The 26,364-nt window shown below is 39.5% G+C and overlaps 1 protein-coding gene across 7 annotated transcripts in view; it reads left to right on the top strand.

Annotated features, from left to right (window-relative positions):
• Window positions 1–26,364, top strand: part of CCDC171 (coiled-coil domain containing 171) — a 230,259-nt gene that overhangs the window by 184,751 nt on the left and 19,144 nt on the right. For 4 of the 7 annotated variants that reach the window (XM_075931537.1, XM_075931540.1, XM_075931536.1 and 1 more), the window contains 2 exons: window positions 7,801–7,953; window positions 9,542–9,622. In XM_075931537.1, coding sequence (XP_075787652.1) covers window positions 7,801–7,953; window positions 9,542–9,622 — 234 coding nt within the window. The remainder of the gene's footprint in view (window positions 1–7,800; window positions 7,954–9,541; window positions 9,623–26,364) is intronic. The other 3 variants (XM_075931539.1, XM_075931543.1, XM_075931541.1) reach the window with 1 other exon arrangement.

Raw genomic sequence — 26,364 nt, 5'->3', positions numbered from 1 at the left:
TGCCAAACAGCTGCAAAAGTGCAATTTTGCTGAATGTTGTCTCCCATGAGGCCTTTTTTGATGCCTGAGAAGCTGATATATTTACATCCTCTACTGATGTTGCCACTAGACATTTTGGGCAATGGGACAAGACAGCCAGCCTGAATTTTCAAATGCTAAAATCAGGGGGGAAATTAATCCCTTTCCCCACAAAAACAGCCTCCACAGAGTTATAATAAATATCATAAAATCACTTGGGGTTGGTCCCCTCAAAGCCAAAATTAATTGGTATATGTTTGTTTTTGTGAACCTGTTAATCTAATCTTGCTTATGTAATATTAGGGCCAGACATAAACTAGAGTTGCAGTAATAAAAGGCATATTGTAATTTATCCATTAAACTCACAGCCCTCCAATCTTTTGAGTTTTATTTCCATACTGATTGCTTTTGCCCCTATCACACTTCAGCCAAACTTAATACAATGCATAAAATTGTTAGTCTCTTCAGATTTTTGTCTGTGTGCTTTGTTTTACTAAAGTTAGGCTCTCATTTTTCTGTGGTCCATTTATTATTCCTTTTCTTGTTCTTAATATCTCTTTATATATACTGTCCTTGGATACATTTTACTACCTGCTAATACGCTCTTTAGTTCTGGATTTTCTGAATAGGGAAACCTTAGGATTAGAGTTAGGGCAAATATTAATTTTTCTTTTTCATACTTTAAAAATAAAAGGATAATATGTGAAGTATTTGGTTCTTGATTTTTCTCACTGCTGTATTATACAATATATATTTTAGACTTACGTTGTCTGTCTGGTCAGTTTAGGACATGTTCTTCGATTTGCATTAGCTCATAATAGGTTTTCTTATAAATAGGAGATAAAATTATGTCTAGGCATGTTGTTGTACACTCATGATCAGATTTTCAGCTGGTGCAAACAAAATGAAAGTCAGTAGCACTATGTTAATTTACAAGCTGAAAATCTGATCCTTAATGCAATTTGTTTTACAGTTTGGTATTTATTAACAGCTTTGGAAACAAGTAAAGCTATGAAGGCATTAGAAAACAGTTTCATCATTTGTTTTCTGCAAATCAACTAACACAAAATAGAACTGCAGAAAAAAATTAAAATTCTTATTGGATTGTATCTATTCTCACTAGGTTACATGAAAGGGGTGTCCCACTGACAGAGTATTTCCATGTGGAATAAATAACTGATTTTCCTTTCCTCTTAAAGTATAATAAACACATCAGTACTTTGACAAAAATGATTTAATAATTTGTGTACTCTAATCTGTATGTTTCCTAAAATATTTTTCCACCAAAAGTTTTCAACTTGGTAATACTTTGAGTGATCTTTATCTATTGAATTAAATATAAAGGATATGCTTTAGTACTTTAATCTTCATATCTCTTGAACATTGTTGCATAATTTATCGGTGCCAGCTACAGAATTCCATAAAAATACTCCAAATATTAAAGTCTTTTAGCTGACAAATTTCTAGCCAATAATATAATGAAAAGGATATTTAAAAGCATAGTGTTGCACTACACATCTTAGAATTGCAGTTTCTAAATAACAGTGAGCATGAAGAGGTGATCAGTCTGTCATATCACTGAGGGGAGGGAATATTTGTAACTCATTTTTGCATGTGCTGTAGATGCACAGGCCCCTTGTGAAAACTCTTGTTCTATTCTAAGGCTGATTGGAGGGGGACAATATGATAACTTTAAAATTACATGTTTGCTCCCTAGTTGATTGTATTATTTTAAAAAATCATATAATGCTTGAAGTACTTTCCTCACTGACATTTTGTCAGAGTAAGATGCTCAACATCATAGATCGTTGGCCCAAACCAGAACTATTTGTACAAGTAAGCCATCCTCAAACCTAATAGTGTTTGATAAGCAGGCTTCAGCTTCCCCATTAGTTTAAATAGCCTTCTCTTGTTCTTGTTTATCCAGTGTTTTGTTATGTTTTAAGTAATCCTTATCTTTATCAGTTTTAATTTAAAACCGATAGTGTCACCTTTTATTATCCATTTTATACTTCCACTTGTTTAATATTGGCCAAATATCTATCTGCTCACTAACAGTGCCTCCATCATCACAGTAACTGAATGCATCACATTACAGGTTGCACCTCTATAACCTGGAACTCTCGATCATAGATGTTCCAAGATCAGAAAGTCCTGGAGGGGGTGGGTGGGCCTGGGAGTCTGGTGAGATGTGGGAGGGAGTGGTGTGTGGCCCAACTGGGCTGGGGAGGGGCCGAAAGCTGGGAGTCCACGTGTGGCTCAGCTGCGCTGCAGGGGGCAGAGGACTGGGAGCCAGCATGCGGCTCAGCTGGGCTGTGGGGTAGAGGTGTGGGGTGGGAAGTCCCATGGTGGGAGCAGGATGGGGGGGCCAGTAGCAGGGGGGCCTGAAATGACCTCCCCTGATCCACCTGAAACCCTCATCCAGGACCAGTCAGGCCCCAAGTGTACTGGACCAGAGAAGTCTAACCTGTAATACGTTTATTCTCACAATACCTCCTTTTACTGATTGGGGATAGGCATACAAGGAAAAAGAAAATTAAAGGTAACATATTCAAAGGTGTTTAAATTCCATTTTCAAAAGTAATTTAAAAAAGGGACCTGCATTTAAAAGTATTTAGATATTTAAAGATACAGATGGGCACCTTGTGGAATTTTCAAAATATCTAGGCACTTAACTCCCTTTACAACCACTAGCCATCCAGCTCCACTTTTAAACTCCTAAAGACATTTAAAAATCAGCCTTTCGCCTCTTAAGTTTCACTGAATGCCACATTTTAAAATGGGATTTAAGTACAGGTCGAACCTCCCAAACCCGGGACTCTCTAGTCTGGCAACCTCAGTAGTCTGGCAAGGCCACATACATTGCTGAACTAAAGAGCCCCGGGAATGGGAGATAGCTGGGAGACTGTGGGGTCTGCGGAGTCCTGGCTCAAGGAGTGACTAGGCAAGGGACTCCTGGTGTCTGGGGATCAGGCAGTCAGGGAGCTCCTGGCAACGGGGCCAGGCAGCAGCTAAAAAGTCCCAGCCTCAGCAGGAGAATCTTCATTGGCATTGGAGACGGCCTGGTGGCCCCAGCCACAGAATCCTGGGAAACCATGACAACCTCCCTGGCAGCAGCAGGCCTGGGCTGCCGCAATGGGGCTGGTGGTGGCCGGGCAGACCCAGGAACCCCAAGGAACTCTCAGAGGTTGCAGGGAAAGCAGCACCTGAATGGAGCTGGTGGTGGCCAAGTGGCCCTGGCTGGGGATGGGACAGCAGGGCAGGGCCAGCATTCGTGGGGCAGCAGCAGGGGAGGGAGCCCCAGTCTGGAGAGCCTCATAGAGCCTAACTGGCAGCAGGGCAGCCAGCCAGGGAGCATTACTTCCCCTGTTCCGGCAGACTCCCTGGTCCAGGAGAGCTCAAGTCCTGAGGCTACTGGACCAGGGAGGTCCAACCTGTACTTCTTAAAACTTTACCCCAATCTAGTACCTTAATTTGAAGACCTTGTTTCTTCATGCTACTCTCTTCAGTACTCTTTTTGTGTCATTAGTTGCAGCCAGTTCAATGTGTAGCCCTTCTATTTTCATGAAGCTGACAGTGTCTTCAGAAGTAGTGTTGCAACATGGATATAGTCTCGTAGTTAGAACTCCTTTTGGTATTATAGTATGCTTCTATAGACAACAGCATTATAAGATATATGAGCTAAATAAAATAACTAAATCGCTAATGAAATGGAGGCCTGGAGTGGTAAAAGGAAGGGGACTCTGCCTATTCTGAATTAACAAAAAAGGGAATTCATAACCATTTTTTACACTAAAATTGTCAGCACTTTGTAAGTTTCAACCTTTATTAACTCACATTCTATATTCCATACTTCAAGTGGCTTTTTAATGTTTAAAATTAACCTTCTTCGGTCATTAGAATCGCTGTGGCCTATTTAACTAAGTCTGCTGCCTCACTGACATTCCTACAATACTCGTCAGTCTGAAAGAGGTTTTAGCTTTTAAACTGAATGTGTGAAAATATATGTCTGGGTTGCAAAAATTGCTTCCTATAATGTTCAGGGATCACTATGACTGGCTTTTCTGAATGAAAATCAATGTCTAATATGTATTTTAAAAATCATTCTAACTTGTAATGAAAGATGATTTGTTACTCATTTCAGATGTTCTATTCCCAGTTTGCATGTCACGCTATTACCAGTGTACTAAAAAACTGAAGGGTTCACTAAAATGTGGTTCCTACAGACATGTCTTAATGTCAAATTTAGTGCTATAAAAATAAATCCAGAAGGCTACAAAAGGATCTGTACTTGTCATTGTTGTATCTCTCTCTTAAAATCTGGCATGCTGGTAGGAGCAAGAGGCTATAAAGCTCTGTTTCTGGAAGATCCCTGATCTTCAATGCTGTTACCAAACACAGCTGATCAGTGAATAAACCTTATTTCTAGAGTGACACAGATGTTATATATGTAGTATACAAATAAGGATTTAAAAAAAAAAAGTGCAAGTCACATACTGGCAATAGCCCTTAATAGTTACAGAAAAGAAGTTTTATTTTAAACTAAAGTCACTAAATGCCACAGTCTAAATTGCACTTACAGCCTAAGTCCTCTTCCCTACTGTGTATTCATCTTTAAGTTACAAAATAACATATATTTTCACAAATAATGGAATGGGGCAAGATTTTTTCCCCTATATCTTGAGATACAATACACATATTCAGCCTCTTGAAATGTATTTTCATTTTGGTATACCTAACCGTATCATCATTATTAGAAAAGTTTAGAATATAATATAATATACAGGGGTCAAAATTAAGATGGGCATGCAACCTCAACTTCGATATTTTCAGATTTATGAGTGCTCAGTCACAGACCCTGATGCATTAAGAAATTGTAACATATGTCTAAATTTAAGTCCATGCATAGTCACACTGAGATAAAGTATCATACTGTTTTGTATGTATTCTTTGTTTTGACCTAAACTGTTCAGTAATTTTTTTTGTAAATGGCTACCCCATTCTACTCAAGATACAGATGCATTTGGTAGGAATCCTCATAGACAAGCCCTTATGCTAGCTTGGATGTCTTTCTGGCATTGGAGTCTTAGGCTATGTCTACATTATAGCCTCTTGCGCAAAAACATATGCAAGGGAGGAAAAGCATGGAATATCGCCGTGCCTCATTTGCATAATTAACAAGGCTCCGTTTTTGTGCAGGAGGCTTTTGCACAAAAAGGAGCTGTCTACACGGCTCCTTTTTGCGCAAAACCACCCTCTTGCACAAGAGCTGTTCTTCCTGAAAAGAAATTGCAAAGAACGGCTCTTGCACAAAAGCCTCTTGCGCAAAAACAGTCTAATTAATTATGCAAATGAGGCGTGGCGATATTCCAAATTTTGCCTCAGTTGCATACATTTTTGCACAAGAGGGTATAGTGTAGACATAGCCATAACGTATAAAACTTTTTAGGATCCTTTTTAGTGAGAATAGCTACCATATATGTGGTAGGAACCTTTGACAAGGTCCCTCACCAAAGGCTCTTAAGTAAAATAAGTTGTCATGGGATAAGAGGGAAGCTCCTTTCATGGTTTGATAACTGGTTAAAAGATAGAAAACAAAGGGTAGGAATAAATGACCAGTTTTCAGAATAGAGAGAGGTAACTAGTGGTGTCCTACATGGTCCATACTGGGACTAATTCTATTCAACATAGTTAGAAATGATCTCGAAAAAGGGGTAAATGGTGAGATGGCAGAATTTGCAGGTGATAGTAATCTGCTCAAGATAGTTAAGACCAAAGCAGACTGTGAAGAGCTTCAAAAGGATCTAAGAAAATTAGGTGACTGGGCAGATGAACTTGGTAGATGAATGTTCATATTTATAAATGCAAATTAATGCATATTGGAAAACATTATCCCAACTAGACGTACAAAATAATGAGGACTACATTAGCTGCTATCACTCACAAGAGAGATCTTGTAGTCTTTGTGGATAGTTCACTGAAAACATCCACTCGACGTGCAGCAGCAGTCAAAAAAGCAAACATAATATTAAGAATAATTAAAAAAGGGGTATTGAGTAAGATGGACAATATCTTATTGCTGCTGTATACATCCATGATAACACCCACATCTTGAACACTGCGTACAGATATGGTCACCTTATTTCAAAAAAGATACATTGGCATTGGAAAAAGTTCAAAAAAGGTTAACAAAAATGATTACGAGATTTTAATGGTTGCTATATGAGAAGAAATTAAAAAAGACTGAGAGTTTTCAGCTTAGAAAATAGGAGACTAAGTGGGGGTATATGATGGATGGCTATAAAATTGTGACTGCTGTGGAGAAAGTAAATAAGGAAATGATATTTACTTGTTCTAATAACGTAAGAACTAACAGTCACAAAATGCAATTAATTGGTGGGTTTAAAACAAACAAAAGGAAGTGTTTCTTCATGCAACTCCGTCATCTGTGGAATTCTTTGCCAAGGGATGTTGTGAAGACCAGGACTTTATCAGGGTTCAAAAAAGAGCCAGATAAATTCATGAAGATTACATCCATCAATGCTTACTACTAGCCAGGTTGGGTAGGAATGGTGTCCCTAGCCTCTGTCAGAGGCTGGGAATGAGTGACGGGAGGAATCACTTGATGATACCCTGTTCTCTTCCCTCTGGAGCACCTGGCATTGGTCACTGTCAAGAGACAGGATACTGGGCTAGATTGACTTTTAGTCTGACCCAGTAATGCTGTCCTAATGTAAGTAAGCTTCAGGGGGTAGCCGAGTTAGTCTGTACAGAAAAAAACAACAAATGGTCTGGTGGCACTTTATAGAGTAGACTAACAAAACATTAGTCTATAAAGTGCTACCAGACCATTTGTTGTTTTTTTCTAATGTAAGTAATTTGCTAATAGTATTTGATCATATTCATCCCTGGCGTGATTCATTTGACTTCAGCACTGTTGTTTTCATTTTATTTGCACGAACAGTAGAAAATGTATAAGACAAAGCAAAACTGAAGGCATTGCCTTTAGTGCTAGAGAATTTATTTTAACCTACATCTAGTGACATTCAAAAGTAGATTAACTCACTACAGGTCACTTCAGAAGGGAAAACTGTAACCTATAAGTTGTGATTAACCTGTTATAAAGAAGACCAATAATTCTAAAAATGTTATACTATTAATAGTAGATATAAAGCTAGTAGGATGTCAGATCTCTTTTTTTTTTTTTTTTGGCTGTTAACTTTATTATCAGTCTGATCAATATTACACAGCTGGAACATTTTTCCATTATATACACATGCACAATAATATTTTCCCAGCTATACTGTAAACAGGTTATTTACTTTAAGAGGTCTGGAAATTTACTGATTTCTTTTGTTGCATGCCAAATTAATTTTTTTTAATGTGAGTTGAGAGGCTTAGTATCCATTCAATTTGAAAATGTTCATTTTACCTCAAACTGTTTCCTGCTGATAGAAATTGATCGTACACTGAAACTTGTATTAAGTATAGTGAAAAGTAATATCAGCTGTTGATTCTATTACTACATATTTGAAAAGAATCCCTAATTTAAGTGCAAGGTTGTGTGCTTTCTTTATTGCTGTTTCAATATTGGTATGGCCACATAAACCTTTTCTGTGTCTTTTAATTGTTAAATACTGCTGCTGAACTTTAGAAAAATCATCCAACCTTTTTCTTTATTCATAAAAGTTAGTGTAATTCTATAATAACTTTTTGTCTGTATGCATACTGGCATTTATGTAAGATTCACATGGTATTGATTATTTACTTTACTTTTTAAAGGCTCTGATGATAAGTTTTACAGATGTCTACCAACTCACAAGCTCCAGAGTTGCTACACTGGAAAGAGAAATAGCATCTCATCGACATCACATTGCAGCCCTGAAATCAGAACTCCAAACAGCTTGTCTTCGTGAAAATGAAAGCTTACAATCAGTAAGTCTGCTATCCATACTTTAATTTGCTTCTGAAATGTGGATATTCAAATTACTAGACTCTGTCTAGTCTCGTATTGTGTAGTTCCAATAGCAATGTATTATCATATTTCTTCAGTATAACTAATTTCATATGCTAGTTTAGCAAAATAATAAAAAAATTACATGTACAAATATGCTATTGTGATGCTTGATATTTGGCTCATGGGGAGAATTAAGGGGTGGATAGAAATGGGAGAATTAATTTTACCACAATGCCTTGTATAAAGATGTTTTCATTGTTACCAAAGCTGAAAACACTGCATCATGGCTTCTTTGTCTTTGGTAGTGAAGCTGACAGTTGGATTTTGGACCTGAAGCATGTAACTGTCTGTAGAATCAGCATGTCCTGTTAAACCAGAATGTTATTAATTATGTGTATAACCAAAATGGAAATTAGAACATGTGATTATTCTCTGCAGGCAACCATCCTTTTTTATAATACATGTCTAGTGAAAGAAAAATATTATGATTCATCCTCTATAAAGTTAACGTCAAATTTCAAGAATCATTTGATGTCTAAAATATTGTTGTCCACAAATAAATTTGGGTTCATTTAAGTCTAATAAGGTGATTTTCCAGATCTGAGAGCTGTCTTTGGGAGGTTATGGATGTATTTGTGTCACACAGGCATCAGACAGACTTACAAACTGTCTCAGATATGTAATTAAATAGGTCTTTAGTGAGATTGTGTAGGTAAGTTGCATATTAATACATTTTTCCCAATTCTTTCTTCCTTTTTACTTATTTTATAAAGAGTTAAACAGTTTTTGTCTTGTTCTTTTTCCTTCTTTTTCTCCTTTCACTCTGGATGATGCAAAGGACAGTAAGGAAAACAGATAATGTTTTACATTGAGTGTCAAGTAGGAAGAGGGGAATTGTTAAAACAAACCAAGTAAAGACATTAGCAACGCATTATTCAAGGGCTGTACTTGTGACTTTGGTTGCCTCCAAAAGAGTTTGCATTAATTCCTCACTGACTCACATCTATATTGGAACAGCGCAGAGGGAGATTAAAGTAATGAGGAAATATGTTCCTTAGTGCTGAACTTAAACTTTTAAAATGTTTGAATTGAAAGGTGGAATATGTGATCTAGTGATAATCACATAAGCGGAAAGCTTTGTTGATAGTTTGTCTAAAGTCACAAATATAAGAGACCTATTGAAATTGCTTTTTTTCTTGTCTACTTTTCCTTTATCTTTTGTGTTCCACTTAGTTTACATGTGTATTGCTGAGCCTGTTCAGTCTTACTAGGTTGCTTCAATGTCTTTTTATTGTTGAGGGTTTCAGTCAAGATGACCACTTGTATAACTAAGAGTAGGCTGCCTGCCAAGCTTACTGCAGTGAAGTTTTGCTTTCCTTTGGCTATAGAACGCTTTTAGGAAAGATTATGCTAGTAGTCTTTGAAGTGCTATTCCAAGGTATGATATAGCACAATAAAAAACAATGATGCCTCTGATTTAATTTAATCCTTACTGTAAATTATATAAATCTATATACATTATCAATGCAAAAACTGTGGTTTTATGGTTTGTTGTTTGTACTGTAGGTAGCATCTGTGGCTTCACTCAGAGGACCTTTATTATGCTCAGTGCTACTCAACCCAAACAAAGACAACCCCTCTTCCCAGGTGTCTGCAGCCTACTTACCTGCTAAGTATAAGTATTAATGCAAAATCTATGGTTTAGGAATTAAACATAACAAAGACAGGAAATTCAAAGTTATTTTTCCTGAAACACCTTAACTCAACTCACTTGTTATATTTGTAAAATTGGAAGCTTTATCTCTTAATATATGCAGTGATTTCAGCAAGCCTGAATTTTAGCAAATTTGGCAGTCATAAATTTGAACTTTCAGACTATTCTGTGTTTTAAATTCCCAACCTTAACACTCTAACAATCCAAATTGTGTGGGGGTATTTTTGCATTGAATTTCCTTTCTTATGGCGTGTGATTGCTTGCTGAAATTATATTTATATATATATTCTCCCTTTCTATCTTCTCATTTTTCAACTTGGTTTCTGAATCAACATCTCCATTCTCCACTTCTTGGTCTACTACTTTTCCTCTTGACAGTGGGACATGAGGTTACCCAACTTGCTTAGTTTTTTCCCGGGTTTATATTGTTCATTCATATTCATGCAGGGTGAGATGTGATCAAGTTAGATAAGAATCCGCTGAATATTTGTATATTGGCAGGTAATGAGAGATGAGCCAATTATTTGGCATGGGGGTTGGGAGCATGGAACATCAGTGGCAGAATGATACACAGGCCTGTCTACTCGTGTCCCCCAAGTGTCTGAATCCTCCTCCCGCCTTTTCTTTCTCCGTCTGCATTGTCTCCCAGGGTGACCTCTTTTTCTCCCATGGTTTTTATCTCTTGTGTTTCTGTTGTTTCACAAATATATTTCTCAGTCTCTGGCCATTCTCCTGTTGTGCAGCCCTGCATCTCTGCATTTCTCTAATGTATTTTTCATTCTTGCAACCACCTCAGAATCAGTATGGCTAAAACAGTGCTTATTATTTTTCCATCTAGGAAGTCTCTTCTTACACCTTTTTCTGGCATCATTACTTCCCCTGTACTGCTTGTCTCCCCTGTTTGCAAGCATGACTTGAATTTTGAGTCCTCTCTATCCCATCACACCTATGCTCCCTCCAAACTCTGCTGCGTCTTCCTCTATGTTTATCAACTTTCTTCTTGTCCTCCTTCTGTGGTACCAAAACATTGTGAAACAGTATAGTAATACTATAGAGACTACTGCAGTTTCCAAGATATAGAATCATAGAACTGAAAGTGACCTCGAGGGGTCATCTAGTAGAGTCCCCTGAACTCATGGCAGGACTAAGCATCATCTAGACGATCCCTGACTGGTTTTTGTCTATCCTGCTCTTTAAAATTTCCAATTATGGAGATTCTACAACTTCTATAGTCAATTTATTCCAGTACTTAACCACCATGTCAGGAAGTTTTTCCTAATGTCAACCATAAACCTCCCTTGCTGTAATTTAAATCCATTGCTTCTTGTTCTATCCTCAGATGTTGAGAAGAGAATTTTTCCCTCCTTCTTGTAACAACCTTTTATGTATTTGAAAATTGTTCCCTCTCAGTCTTCTTTTTTCCAGACTAAACAAGCTCAATTTTTAAAATCTTCCCTTCCTAAATCATGTTTTCTAGTCCTTAAATCATTTTTGTTGTTCTTTTCTGCACTTTTTCCAGTTTGTCCACTTCTTTCCTGAAATACGATGCCCAGAACTGGACACACTACTCCCATTGAGGTCTAAAAAGTGCAGAGTATAGTGGAATTACTTCTTGTGCCTTATTGACAACATTCCTGTCAATACATCTCAGAATGATGATCATTTTTTTTGCCACAATCGTACACTGTTAGCTTCTATTTAGCTTGTGGTCTACTAAGGCCCCCAGATCCCTTTCTTTCTACTTCCTAAACAGTCATTTTTCATTTTGTATGTGTGCAACAATTGTTGCTTCCTAAATAGAGTACTTTGAGTTTGGTCATATTGAATTTCATCCTATTTACTTCAGACCATTTCTCCAGTTTGTACAGTTCATTTTGAATTTTAATCCCATCCTCAAAACGTTATAAGTGTATTCTCAATACCATTATCTATCTTATTGATGAATATATTGAACAGAACTGGACCCAGAACTGATTCTTGTGGAACCCCACTCATTATGCCTTTCAATCATGATTGTGAATCACTGATAACTACTCTGGTTTCCAACCAGTTCTGCACACACTTTATAGTAGCTCCATCTAAATTGCATTTCCCTAGTTTATGTTTGAGAAGGTCATGCAAGACGGTATTAAAAGTTCTTCTGCATGGTTCAGGATAGAGCAAGTCAGTATAGAGGATGAGATGAGCACCTAATAAGTGCATCTACCTGCAGAAGCATCAAGTAGGCAGCTGACAGTGGCTTTCCCTGTTCTCCTCCATCCAGTTGGAGTCCAAATAATAGTGGGAAGAGAAGGAGACAAAAAGGGTAGACACAGAAGCTATGTCTAGACTACAGGTTTTTTTCAAAAAAAGTAGCCTTTTTTCGAAAAAAAACTTCACATGCATCTAGACTGCCGCTGTGTTCTTTCGAAATTAAATCAAAAGAATGTGGCGGTTTTTTCAACAGTTGTAAACCTCATTTTAATAGGGGAACGCTTTTTTCGAGAAAGCTCTTTCGAAAAAATCAGAGGCGTAGCGGTGTTAGTCTGAATCTGCAAAAGCGATAAGGGGTCTTGTGGCAACTTATAGACTAACAGATTTATTGGAGCATAAGCTTTTGTGGGCAAAGACCCACTTCTTATATCCATGCATCTGACGAAGTGGGTGTTTGCCCATGAAATCTTATGCTCCAATAAATCTGTTAGTCTATAAGGTGCCACAGGATTCCTCATCGCTTTCGAAAAATTGCCTGGGTGCTCTCTTTCAAAAAAGCGGATCGCTTTTTTGAAAGAAGTTGTGGCTGTCTAGATGATCTCTTTCAAAAGAAGCGTGTAGTCTAGACGTACCCAGAGAGTAATGAAAAAAAGATGATGGAGAAATAAGGTCCGACTGGGGGGGAACAACAGCACACAGATGCACTGCCTGAAGGCTTTTCCTGCTGCTCCCATTGACTGGCCAATGGGATCAGCAGGAGGCCAGACCTAGGCCATAGAGCCTGGGAGCAGGGCGGGACACGAAAGCAAGTAAGTGCCCCTCCCATCACCTCATGGCCAGACCCCCTCATTCTCACCGCCCTCATATCCTCCCCTGTTGAGACCACGCACTCCTGCACCCTCCCCCCTGGAGAGACACCCCACCTCCACCCTGTCCCTCTACCCTCTCTTCCTCCTGCACCCTCCCCACAGTAAGACACCTTATTTCCCCAGCCTGCTCCTCCACTCTCCCTCCTGGCCAGACACCCTACTCCCAGCCTGCTCCTGCATTCTGTCTCCCACCTAGACCTTGCACCTTCACCCCCTCTTATATCCAACCTCTCATCCAGACCTCTCACCCCCACCTCCTGCATCCCCATCCCTATTCCATTTGCTGGCGGCCCCGTTCTGCACACTGAACCCCTCATTTTTGTCCCCATCCTAAAGCATAAAGCCAAAATCCACTAATCTCAGAACCCCAGAAGAGTAAATCTGGTCTATGGGAAGCCCCCCGTCCTGTGTGAGACTGGGGCACCAGTGGAATGAGGTATCACAATTGGGTGTCACATCAGTGAGGGTTGGGGGTTTCTGCAGGGGTTTTTTTGCTTCTTACTTGGGTCATCCCCAACTGATTTTTCTGTGGGTCAGTTGTCCCCGACCACCAAAAAGTTTTCCCACCCCTGCCATAAATAAAGAAAAACTTAAAAAACAACAAATAGTCTTGCAGCACCTTAAAGACTAACAAAACATGTAGATGGTATCATGAACTTTCGTGGGCACAGCCCACTGAAGAAGTTAGTTAGAGACTAACTCAGCTACCCCTTTGAAGCTTATAAATAAAGAAAACATTGAAACCTTTTGTGTTGGACATAAATTAATATCTTACGTTATTTGAAATGAAATTTGAGAAACTAACAAAGTTAAAGCACTTAATCTGTTTTATCATTTAAAGTAATATTTCCTTTCTTACTGGTTAAATTAAACTGTTCTCCTTAGCTACAGCACTAGCTAAATGGCATGGGTTTAATTATGTAATCAATGGCAAGTTTCCATTAGTAGCTGGTGGTCAAACAATTTGAAAACCACTGTGTAAAGGAAATGGAAATTTGGTGGGCATAAAAGGAGATACTGAAGGAGCTCAACTTATTCAGTTTATCAGAGAGAAGATTGAGTGATGACGTGATACATAGAAAAGACAAATTCTGCAGCCTGTGACACGTGACTGGGACTGGGACTGGTTATCATAATGGTTCTTTTTGGCTTTGGAATTTGAGTCTGTGGGTGGTCCTGTTCATGTATAGCTCATCTAATCAATTCCCTGCATTACAGGAGTCTTGGTGTCACTTACGGCTCATCTAGACTATGAGAAACGGTTGAAAGAAGATATGCAAATTCCACAGGAATTTGCATATCTTCTTCCGATCGCACTTTTGAAAGCAGAGCTTTCAAAAGTGAAAGTAGTTAAGACATGGCTTTTCCGGCGAACCCTCCCCCCTTCATTGAAAAGCCGCTCTTCCTCAAAAAAAGGAGGTTTATGCGGCTTTTCGACGAAGAGTGGGGTGGAGGTTTGCTGAAAAAACCATGGCTTAACTACTTTCACTTTTGAAACCTCTGCTTTCGAAAATGCGATCGGAAGAAGATATGTAAATTCCTCTTTTGACCGTTCCCCATAGTCTAGATGAGCCCTTAGTCTCTCCTGGTCTCTGCCTGCAGCACACAATGCAGTTTCCTGACAACTGAAATGTGTTTTGCTAACTAAATTTGAACTGAATATGGGTGTTTAGGTGAAATTTAATGACCTGTGATATACAAGTGGCCACACTTGGTGATCTGATGGACCCTTCTGGCCTTGAACTTTGTGAAACTGAAAAATTTCAGAGGAAGGAAAGAGGAGTGTGAGGAAGAGGAAGGAGAGACCAAAGAAGTGAAGATTGTGCAAGCGTGACTTGGCATTTCATCTTGCCTTTGTGAACAATAAGATAGAGCCGCAAAGTGTTCCCGGTAAGCTGTGAGTTTGTGGGCTGCTCAGCAGAAATTCAGATGCTGCCCAGCTAATTAGCAGAGTGCCCACAGCTAGGTTTTGTGTTTCTGTTGGTGCAAGTTTGCTTATGCTTTAATGCACATAAACAATTTATTCCACACATTGATGGAAGAAATCCTCACGTGGATAGAGTAGATTGGGAGAACATTGGATGAGGAGCTGTTGTTTTTGGATGCCTATAAAACCAAATCAATTAGGGTTCTCTCAACTTGATATTACTGTGGCTCTGTGTAATCTAAACTTTTTTTTTTGCACTGTTTGGGTGGTGTTATGCGTTAAGTTTTGCAATGATAGGTCAACATTGTGAAACATGACATAGTGATGAAATATGCAGGATAGAGAATGCAGGAGTGAGAGGGGTTTTAGATCAAGCAGGAGATGCAAGCTTAAAGAACAATCTTGTCTGATACCGAGCTATTTTTAACACTCTGATAACTGATAGTTCCTTTAAAAAATGCTACATTTCAGTAGAATATTCACTCAGTCTTTCAATATGGTGAAGACCACCCCCTATATGCAAAATCTTCCTTTTAAAAAATTCAAAATATTACATAATGAAAATGTATCCTGTGTAACCCACCACCATTTTCTTTACACATCAGTCTAGCTCAGGACTACTTAACTTTGGAAGCCCCAGGGGCCACAATGATACTCATAGCACATGCCGAGGGCCGCAACTTAAGTATGGTTGCATATATGTGCAAATATATATGCAAATAGCTTCTTTCACACGGATGGGCATGAATATAAAGATTAAGTCAAGAATACACAACACAGTTTAAGTCAGTTCTGCTGATATTAATAAAATGCAATATTTACCTGATCTCCACCCATATGACACCACTTTTAATGAGCATTGACAGTCCAGGAATTTAACTATTAAAATGCATATCAACAGAAAACCATTATATTGACTACTTTTTTTATTTTGGCTCCCATGTAAACTGAAACTGTATCATGGGTCACAAAAAACGGGTTGTGGGTTGCTTATTGAGTAGCCCTGGTCTAGCTGCTCAAGGGTTCTGTGTGTGTGTGTGTGTGTGTGTGTGTGTGTGTGTGTGTCAGGACTATGGGACTGTAGCTCCAGTGTACGAATGGACTTTGGCTTACATTGCTGAATTGTAATAATTTTTATTGTCCCTTCCTCTCCCCCACCCTTATTTGCCTTTTGATGTTGTATGTATTGAAGAAACACAGCCCATCTGTTTTAGACATGCTGGAGGAATATGTCTCTTGGGTAGGCATGACTGCCATATCCTGTGCCTTGGAATGTGTCTTGACTGGCATATCAGAGAGAATTCTTCCCAGGTGTTGTTAGGAGCAGAAAGGTCATGGATAGAGCATCTGAAAACTCTCCTTGCTTTTTCCACTACTTCTCATTAGTCTGATTTGAGGATGATTTAGGTAGCCTTGAAGGCTTTGGCACTTGGTGAGCCGGGTGTTGAAATGTATTAGTTTCTTCGATGGTTTGTAAAAATGCATTGAAACTTAATATTATCATTGGTCCCTTATTCTTGCAGTGCTTTTTGGGCACTAGTCCAGTACTAAATATGCTTTTTTCATTCCATGCTATTAATGACAGTTACATTGTTCTTTATAGTAGCGTATAGAAGAGTGTTCTTAAAGTAACAGAAAAAGAAAATAATTTGTTGAGCCCACATTTTTCAGGTATGCTGTATACATGCTGAGTAAATATTGCTTTGCAAAGAAATTTTATATAAAAGGCAATAGCGCCCTTAAAAAAGCGAACATGAAGATGCATTGAAATACTTTCATTTTATAGGTAATTATAAGCAATTGGCCATTAGCTTTGTGCCTTACAATACACTCAAGGCATGCAGGCATTCTAGTATAAATGCACATCTTGTCATGTGGTGTTGCTTATGTTAAGTAAGAGTCATAACCAAACAGTATAAATCATGTAATTTAAACTGTTTGGTTATTATATATCTCTAATAACAAGTATAATAATATGAAACCAGTATTATAAATCATGTAACATGACTTGGGGCAAGGTGCTCGAAAAAGTTTGAGTAATCTGACCATATATATTTGCTTTTTTGTAAAGAACACTTCCTTTTCAATATAAAGTTTTTTTGATATTCAATATGCTAAGTATGTGAACTTTTAACTTGTCAAACTATTGTAACATATTTGAAAATTATAGTAATTTGATTATAATGTTGCCTATAAGGCAAAAGATTCAGTTAATAGAATCCATATGTAATTAAAATGCAGAACTAAATATAATCAGACCCTAGTGACTATTGCCTTCATATTGATAGTTTTACAATGGCCTCTGGGGTTGAAAGTTTATGCTAAGTTACCAAATGTAGCAGGGATACAGAAAATGAGCAAGATGACAATTTGGCTCTTTTAAATTCAGCAACGTAGTTAAGTTATAGGCATATAATAACAAGTCTCTTGATTTTTGGAGTTTTAGGAATAGCTCCCAATTGGCAGGTGCTAGAAGCAGGAGACGTGTTCTAGTTGAAGAGCTGCATTTAGTAGTGGCAGTGTTATATAAACACCCTGATATGACGAGTCCTGCTGCAAGTGATGACTGTAAAAAAAAAATATGGTTACTTAATTTGTGTGAATTCATGTTTGAATCATCTGAAAGTTATAGACACACCAGTATATAACAGCCACAGAAAAAGTTTAAAAAAATTTCCTGAACTTGAAAAAAAATTATTTTCTCTGGACAGTTTTAAGAGTTGACATCCTGTGCGAGAGTTCTCTAATCATCACCAGCACAATTTACAATCAGAACACACAGAGAGCCAGTTCAGACCAGCTCATCTGTTGACTTTGGCAGAGGCCCTTAATCTCACTGTGTGCAGCTGCCACTGGAGAGATGGGGACTCGGCAGAGAGCCGAAGGAGGGTGGGATGCAAAGTTGGTCAAGGCATGAGTACATAGGCCTGCTTCATTTCAACTGTTGTATACTGCCTTTTTTATAGTCTTTTTTCATTTTACTGCTTTTTTTTAACCTGAAATTAAATGAGGACCTCTCATGAGTCTCTGCGCTCCAGGCATAAGAAATTGCAATGTCTGGCTTCCAGAAACTGTCCCGTCAAAATGTGCTTCTGATTAGGTGGCTTAATTACAGCTGTGAAAACAATGTTGATTTAGGCCTCAAGATTCCAGTGCATGTCACCCGTTATTAGCTAGCCTTGGACTGAAGCCACCATTTTAAAACTCTGTACGCTAAAGTCACACACTGCCTGACAACTTTTTATTTAGGCAGAAAGGTTGCCAGAAGCAACACATTTTATGCAAAATATTTTTCATTGTGCAAATTTTAAATGTGACACTATTGATAGACACAAAGTGGATAGTTACAATTGAGTTTCACCAAGTCCAAAGCCCAAACTTTTGCAGGAAAACTGTTTAAAATAGTTCTTATAAAGTTTGACTGACATAATGCTTAATTTTTATTCCTTTAATTCAGTTTTATTCCAAATCCAGTATGTTGGTTTAACCACCCAATTTTATTGCATCTAAATTTTCCTGACAGTTTCATTTGCTGTCAGGAAATAAAATTGCCATTTTTGCAACATGGGAAATAATGGCTAGCTTCAAAACCAATATGTTTGAAACTTCCTTTGCCTGAAGCAGGTTAAGGCACACACTCAATTTACTTTAGGGGAAAAAGCTCATTAAATAGTTTTTAATATTTTAATATAATTTAAGTAACTACTTTCACAGTGGGAAAGCTTATTAGGCCCATGTATTTACATCTGTGAAGAAGTAAATGTTGGGATAATTAGATGGCTTCCAATATTTCCATTTTTCAATATAGTTGCACAGTTAATACTATGAATATTGTAAATGAATATGATGCATTCGTTGCATTTAAAACTTGCATTTCCATTGGCAAAATAGTTTGATTTGAATGACTTCCACTTTTTAAAAGTAATTAAAATGTTCCTTCTTTTGTCTGAGATTAAAAATCTCCTTATTGAAATTAAATGAAATGTGCCTACATTAGCTCAAAGCAGACCTGTGCTTTTGGAACAGTAGGATCTAAATTCTAATCCCACTGTTGTCATGAAATTCCAAACTTGGATGCAGAGCTGCTTAATGGAAACCATGACTGTCCTCAGTGGGCACAGGTTTGTTCCAATATTAAACACAAAACAAGTCTTACAAGCTGAGCCACAAAAAGGGAGGATTTTGTTTTCACAAAGCTAATCTGTCTCATCCCCTTTTTGTTAATATTTTGCATTTCTCTGTCAGTAATTATCGGGCAGAGGCTTTTCTGTGGAGGGATATGAACTGAAAGCTCAAAAATAAAGGTACTCAATTTTCCTTTAGATTGAGAAATCTCATTCTCAAGATCACAGATCAGACAGGTATTGAGACCTCAAAATCTCTCTCTCCTTTCTGCCTTAAATACTCAGGACAACACAGCAGTGGTCCATCCAAGGGTAATTAATGGCAAATTACAGTTTGGAGAGAGAATTGATTTGGTTAAGGGGTTGTGTCCTAAGTTTAGACTAAGTTTTGACCCTTTTGCAGAAAGTCATAGATTAGGGTTGGAAGAGATGTCAGGATGTCATCTACTACAGCTTAAGGATGTTAAGGACTAGCTGACTAGTTGATTCCCACCCCCCTTGCTGCCTCTATCACATAGAGGTAGCAAAGGGTGGGGGGAAGGAGGGAAGAGAGGGTACTTCAAAACGGCAGTGCCACACAGAGCTGACCCTGGATCAGGGGAGGTGATGACTTCCTACCCGGGTGTAGGGTTCTGCTCCCAGCTGGGGCTGTGCTCTGTACTGCCTATCCTGCTGTGTCTAGCCACCTCTCCCCCCTCACTGCACCATCCCTGGACGGGGCCGCCCCCCTGCCTTCAGCCCTGTCCAGGACTGTGCTCCTAGCTGCTGGCCCTGCTGCCTTTAGTCCCAACCGGGGCTACACTCCCCACCTTGCTAGCCCTGGCCAGAGCTGTGCTCCTGGCCGTCAGCCCTGGCCGGGGCTGCACTCCCCACTGCCAGCCCAGGCCGGGCTGCACTTCTGAACCTAGCCAGCTGCCAGACAAGAGAGACCCAGATTTTAGAGGTTCAACCTGTACTGGAATTTACCATTAAGGAAAGGTTCATTTTATACATAGAGCATTTCATGTTTTAAGAAAGTGGTTTTATGTTGTCCTCCTTATCAGACTTATTTGTGATAATTGTACAAAATACAATTCCTAAATAATGTACACTTTGTTTTGTTCACCAGTGACAGCACAGCAGCATACATGTTCTTTCCTTCCTCTTTCCCCTTCATCCTGTTCCTCTTAAAGCTACAGTGCCCATCTCATCAAAATAGAAGGCACTTTAGTTCTAACAATATTGCCTATGCTGCGGTAGGAATAGGCAACCACCCTGGGCCCTATACTTTGTGGGGGCCCAGGTGGCCCAGGGGACTATCAGGGGCCTGTCACCAGCAACAGGACTTGGGCTTATTCCAGCTCCAGCCCATTCCACCCTCCTGCTCCTAGCTGCACCTCTGGGGAAGGGGTTAAATCACGCCCTGCACTCTCCAGTGACGTGGCTGGGAGCTGGCAGAACAGAGTGGGCTAGGGCCAGGTCACTCCACTTCCTGCCACTGCCAGTAGGGTTGCCAGATGGTTTCAACAAAAATACTGGACACACTTGACATTACATCACAATCGACATTACATCTTATTTAGAAAATACCGAACAGTTATATTTTCTCAATTTGTTTCCCGAACAGAAAGCTCAAATGCTGGACTGTCCGGTTCAAAACCAGACACCTGGCAACCCTAACTGCCAGTGTGTGTGGGGGCAGGCCCAACCCTTGCTCCTGGTGCCAGGTCCCCTACTAGTCCTTCAGGGCTGCATTGCTTTGGAGAAGGGTTTTAAAGGAAGGGGTGCAATGGGGACAGGGAGGGGATGGGAAGAGGCGTGGCAAAGGTGGCGCACAGGCGGGGGCTTGAGGGAAGGAGTGGAGTTGGGGCGGTGGTGGGAAGATGCAGAGCAGGAAGCGGCCTAGGGCAGAGGGGTGGTTGTCTTAGATCCCACATTCCCAGGACAACTCTGGGTAGGAATAAAAGCACTGTGAGTGCTTGACAGGCAGTTGTTATTTTGTGAAATGGATATTATAGATCAGGATATGTAACACCCAATTTAAAAAAAAATACGGAACAGAGGCAGGGGCATTATTTTACTGGCTTTACAGAAGAAAATGAATATTCTTCCTTAGTACAGACAAATTCACTTCTTCCCAGACTGAGGGACTTTGATTCTGGCCAGGAGGTACTTCCACTTTCTTTTTGAAGAAGATATTTCAAGATAGATGGCGAGAAGTGTCTATTATTCTCTGCTAATGGGTTTAACTGTGGGTTAAACATGAGGAGAAAGTGTGTTTATTTTGGCGCGATGAATCAACTGAGAAATTTTGGAGGGGATTGAGCCTTGTTCAGAGAACAAGCTGGCACAGAGTTGAGGGACTCCAAACTGTCATTCTTCTTGTCGATCCTTTGACATATTTAAGATCATGTAAAATAACTGTTCCACGTCATGATTTGCTTGTTCCTATATTTCTTTTGTTTTCTGTTCCTAGGTATTTCTGGCTACAAATAAAAATGTGGTAGCATTTATGATGATGAAATGTGGTCCTGATCATTCTTGATTAGTGTTACAATAAGATGTTTTGTTTTGCTTGTGGTCTTGCTTGTGTTTTCTTTATACGGTGTTTAAAGCAGATCAAAACAAAAAGCGGCTTTTGGTGGCTTTCATGTTTTTCAGTGTTGCTTTTGATGCCATGATTTACTGGGGTGATAGTACGCTGGAAGTACAAGAAAATGGGAACTATAGAAGAAATCCAAAATGTGTTCGTGTCTCTCATAGTTCCAGTCTAACTAGTCTAGAGATGGTGATATATATATACTGTTTAGATTTGATCAGGATTGAGAATCTATATTGATTAGAAACAGATAAAAATGGAGGACCCATGGTTTTTCATCAGGCCATTTGAAAACACTTGATGCACTTTCCCGTGCATTAGAAGATTTTAAGTCCTTTCAAAAAGAAGTTTTATGCAAAATTTCATGTATTATGATTTTTATCTGTACTTCTGTCTGGATTGGAGGTGGCAATGGGTGATCTGTTCTACTTGCCCTCTCCCCATAGAGGAGAGTTGAGCTATTAGGGTAGCAGATGTTCCTTTAGACTCAGAGGGAGGTGGACAGGGAAGTCTTGGCTGAGGTCAGGTCTACACCGTTGGAGAAAATCGACGCAAGATACGCAACTCCATCTATGTGAATTGTGTAGCTGGAATCAACATACCTTGCATCGATTTTCTAGGAAAGGCTCCACAGCAGGAGGTCAATGAGACAGTCCTATTGACTTCCCTTACTCCTTACAACAGCCAGGGATATCGTTGCTGATGGGGGTACCATCATCATTCAATTTAGCGAGTCTTCACTAGCCCCGCTAAATTGAACCCCAGAATATCAATCACTGGTGTGTTGATCCTCCTGTAAGTGGAGACAAGGCCCACAATACCTCTGCTTTTACTATCAGCAATTGCTGCTGCTCCACTTGCTGGTAGGAAAAGGCTGAGAACCACAAAAACCCAGATTCCCCCATATTGCCATCTGAGTCTTCACCTCCCTTGTTAAGGAGAAGCAATTTGGGATAGCAGCATTCTCCTGAGGCCAAGAGAGGTGGTAAATGGGAGTAAGAACCAGTAATGCTTTTTCCTCTCTCTTTTTGGATATATTCGTGTCCCCACAGTTTGAAGAGAAGAAGAGGCTTTGTTTTTTTCTGTTGAACCCTTATAAAACACATGAATTTACTTTGACATTTTTACTAAGAAGAAATACTTTTATGCAGAAAGACCTTTGTTAATATGCATCAACTGCTTGATTGTTTACATTTTATACTTTAACATTTCTTATTTATATCTTTTACTGAGATTTACATTTTTAAGCATAGTAAGATATCTGACATACACAGATAAAAGATAGGAAGTTCAAAGTTAGGGCATAAAAACTTAGCACAGTTCTTAACTCCTCATTTTGTTCCTTTTAATATTGACATGACTTAAAATCAAACCATCAGCAAATAACATCTCAGTATTTATTTTAATGGGTTGTATACATTTAAGTTACACCTCTTTATGTTAACTAAACATATGCTTATGCATTTGCTTTTTGGGAGGTATTTTAATTACATATAGAACTCTTTTAAAGAAGGCTGTGGGATCTACATCACTTAGGGTATGGCTACACTGTGGGGTTTTTTTCGAAGAAAGTATGCAAATTTTCCTCGCATTGGCATATCTTCTTCCGATTCTTTTTCTGGAAAAGAGGCTTTTCCAATATTTGGCCCATCTGTACAGGGCCAAATGTAGGGAAAAAACCCTCTTTTGGAAGCCCCTTGTACACCTCATTTTACAAGGAATAAGGGGTCTTCTGAAAGAGGGTTTTTCCCCCGACATTTGGCCCGGTGTAGACAGGCCAAATATTGGAAAATCCTCTTTTCCGGAAAAAGAATCAGAATAAGAAATGAAAATGCGAGTGCAATTTGCATACCTTTTTCGAAAAAACCACACAGGGTAGCGATGCCCTTAGTGATGGTACATATGTTCCAGTTGATCTGGTAAAGATTTGTTTATTTTATAGATCAGGAGGGCTCCCTGGAGCAATTCAGATCTGTTGAATAAGTGGATATTGAAACAGGCGTTTAAAATATGGACTATGTACCCAATAGACTAGATAGCTTTATTCTGTCAGAGGGAGAAGATGTTGGCATGGTACTTAAAAATAAAATCTGTTTCCTTGCCAGTATTTTTCTTTCTTTCATTGTGTAGGCATTAATTTATGGTTAATTGCATTGTTCAAGAGTGCTGGATTGCTGACATATTGCTTTTTAAAAAACATAAAGCCTGAAGCATTTGTTTTAGTGTGCAATAACTATTTATATGCAATTTTTAATAATGAATTTTAGTGTGGTTAGCAGTTGGAGGATTGCTCTATGCTTAATACTGCTAGGACTTAAGTATATGCAAAGTGACACTAATATAGTTGCCATGATATCCAATATCCCATTTTATCCTTTACAAATGGCACAATTAATGCACTTGGTATATCTTGTACAAGGCAGTGGTCACCAACCTGTTGATCATAATTGACTGGTCAATCCTGGAGAGTCTCCCAGCTGATCACAATCGACAGGCTTCCTGCCTGCCCTGGTGGTTTCACACTGTCAGCCCATTCCTGGAAGCTGCCAGTGCAGCCCGGCAGCCCCCTTGTATGTGAAGGGGGTGCAAAGGGGCAGGAGTCTTGGCACACTTCTCCTGCCTACAAGCACTTGTCCCATGTAGTCCCCATTGTCCAGGAATGGGGAACTGTTAGCAATGGGAACTGAGGGGGCAGTGTTGGCAGAGAGGGGCAGTGTGTGAAGCCATGTGACTCCCGCCTCCCACTCCCAGGGCCACAGAGGTGTATTGGTCCCTACTAGAAGCAGCATGGGCCCAGAGCAGGCAGGGAGTTTGCCTATCTAATCCTTACTGCACCACCAACCAAGAGCTGCCCATGGTAAGTGCCACCCAACAGGAGGCCACATGCTAACCCCTGCCCCCTCCCATAATCTGAAACCTGAACCCCAGCCCTGACCTCATCTCAGAACCAGCACCCTATACCTCCTTCTGCATCCCAACTCTCTGCCCCAGTACTCCATACCTCCTCATGAACCCTGACCCTCTGCCCCAGCCTTGAGCCCCTTCCCAGAGCCAGCACCCCATAACTCTCCTGCATCCCAAACGCCCTTCTGTACCGGGCGCCAGTCTGGAAAAAGTAAGTGAAGGTGGAGGAGAGCAAACATCAGAGAGAGGGGGGATGCAGTGAGTAGGGTGGGGCTTTGGAGAAGGGGTGGGGCCTCAGAGAAGGCACAGAGTAGATCCTAGTTGCCCTTAAATTCAGAAAATGATCTTGTACATAAAAAGGTTGGTGACCACTGGAATAGAGTCACTTTAATACCATGTATTGCTTTGCGGATCCAACACTTAGGAGTCTGAGTGTTAATATAGAACTGTGAAGTTTGAGTTCATAATAAGCATGCAAGAACATATAGGTACCACTACTAAACTTCCTATTGCAAAATGCATACTCGTTGATCCATGCCATTCCTGCTCTGGATGTTATAAATATAGTCAGATTGATTAAGGGAGCAAGACCTTGGTGGCCAAAGACAGCACAATAGAAAAGTTTTGGAATGCTCATTGATGCTCCAATCTTTGCAACAGTGGTTACGAGGACCATTTTTGTCTTCCCAATTGCATAGCTGACCTGGCTGATGTACTCCATTGGACAGGGTCACTGATAGGCTTTCAAACAATGTCTGGCTTCCAAGCTTCCTCACTTGGGGACTTGGAAACATAGCACCCAAAAGGAAGTGAAATTGAGTAGACATTGTCATTTAATCAAGACTTTGCCCAGCTTCCGGATTCCACATACCTACCAATGCTATATTTATTTAAACAACTGGTAAATCTGTCTCTAACTATTACAAACACAATAGATTAGTCCCTGTGAGCCAGAGCTATCTGAATTTTATAGCTGAAGTTCACTATCTTCGATATGTAAAATACTAGACTTACCTGGTGTTCCCTGGGTTCTTCAGTGGAGGGGGCTGGTGGTGTGGGGTGTGCACGGGTCAGGCTATGACCTTGGAGATGTGAGGGGGCAGGTCAAGGGGTTTCTGGCTTGGGGGATGTGAGGTTGAGGTGTGAGGAGGGTTTTAGGGTGGGGGATCCCATCTGGTGGGGCCTTCTCTCTCTCCCTGTCTTCCCATAGCTGGCAGGGGCCTTTTCTCTCTCCCCAGGCCACCCCCTTCACTGACAGGGGCCTTTTCTCTCCTCATCCCCACCCCTCCAGGCCAGCAGGGACCTTCTCTCTCCCCCTCAGCCACCCATGGCAAGACACAATGAGTCTCCATGATATTGTATGTATAGTTAGGAAAAATGAACAAGTACAACAGTGCTGCCAATTCAGGATTTTGACAAACACTAAATTCACTCAATAAATAATGTTTAAAAACATAATGCAAGTGTTGGTTAAATTAGAGGATCTAACTTGCCATTCTGATTAATAATATGAAATTGAAATTATTCCATTTTAGATAAGAAAGGACGCCACATTATGGAATTGTCTCTTTGTAAAAAGCCAACAAAATAGATCCAGTATTCCACAACTTATATAGTATACAAAGGAAAAAGAATATGTAGGAATGTGGGCAAGCATGCAGGAAAATATATAGGAATTTATAATGCTGAGATAACTACAACGTTATGTGTTATCAAAGTTTTCAGGGCTTTTACAATATTTTCAAAATCTCTTTACATGTTCCTCATGAAAAAATTTTCTGATAAAGTTTTTCATGCCTGATTTCTGTCTGTAATATTATATGCTTTTTAAAGACTCCACTTAGCTTTCAGAACAGTCATATGGCTTATATACCAAAGGATTAAATTCCATTAACAATTTGTTTAAAATGTTGATCCACATAAAATGTGATATAGTATGCAAAAAATATTAGTTCCATTTGCTTAGCACCATTCAGACTGGATGTTAGGCTTCATATAAAGTGATGTTCCAGTACCTGAAGTATCAGTTGAACTTAGAAGTTGATCGTGTTCTTGAATCTAATAAGTATACAGGATTCCG

The sequence above is a fragment of the Pelodiscus sinensis genome, chromosome 6 (assembly GCF_049634645.1).
Source record: "Pelodiscus sinensis isolate JC-2024 chromosome 6, ASM4963464v1, whole genome shotgun sequence".
Lineage (NCBI taxonomy): Eukaryota > Metazoa > Chordata > Testudines > Trionychidae > Pelodiscus > Pelodiscus sinensis.
Note: the sequence above shows the minus strand (reverse complement) of the source record. Positions and strands in the feature narration are given on the sequence as shown.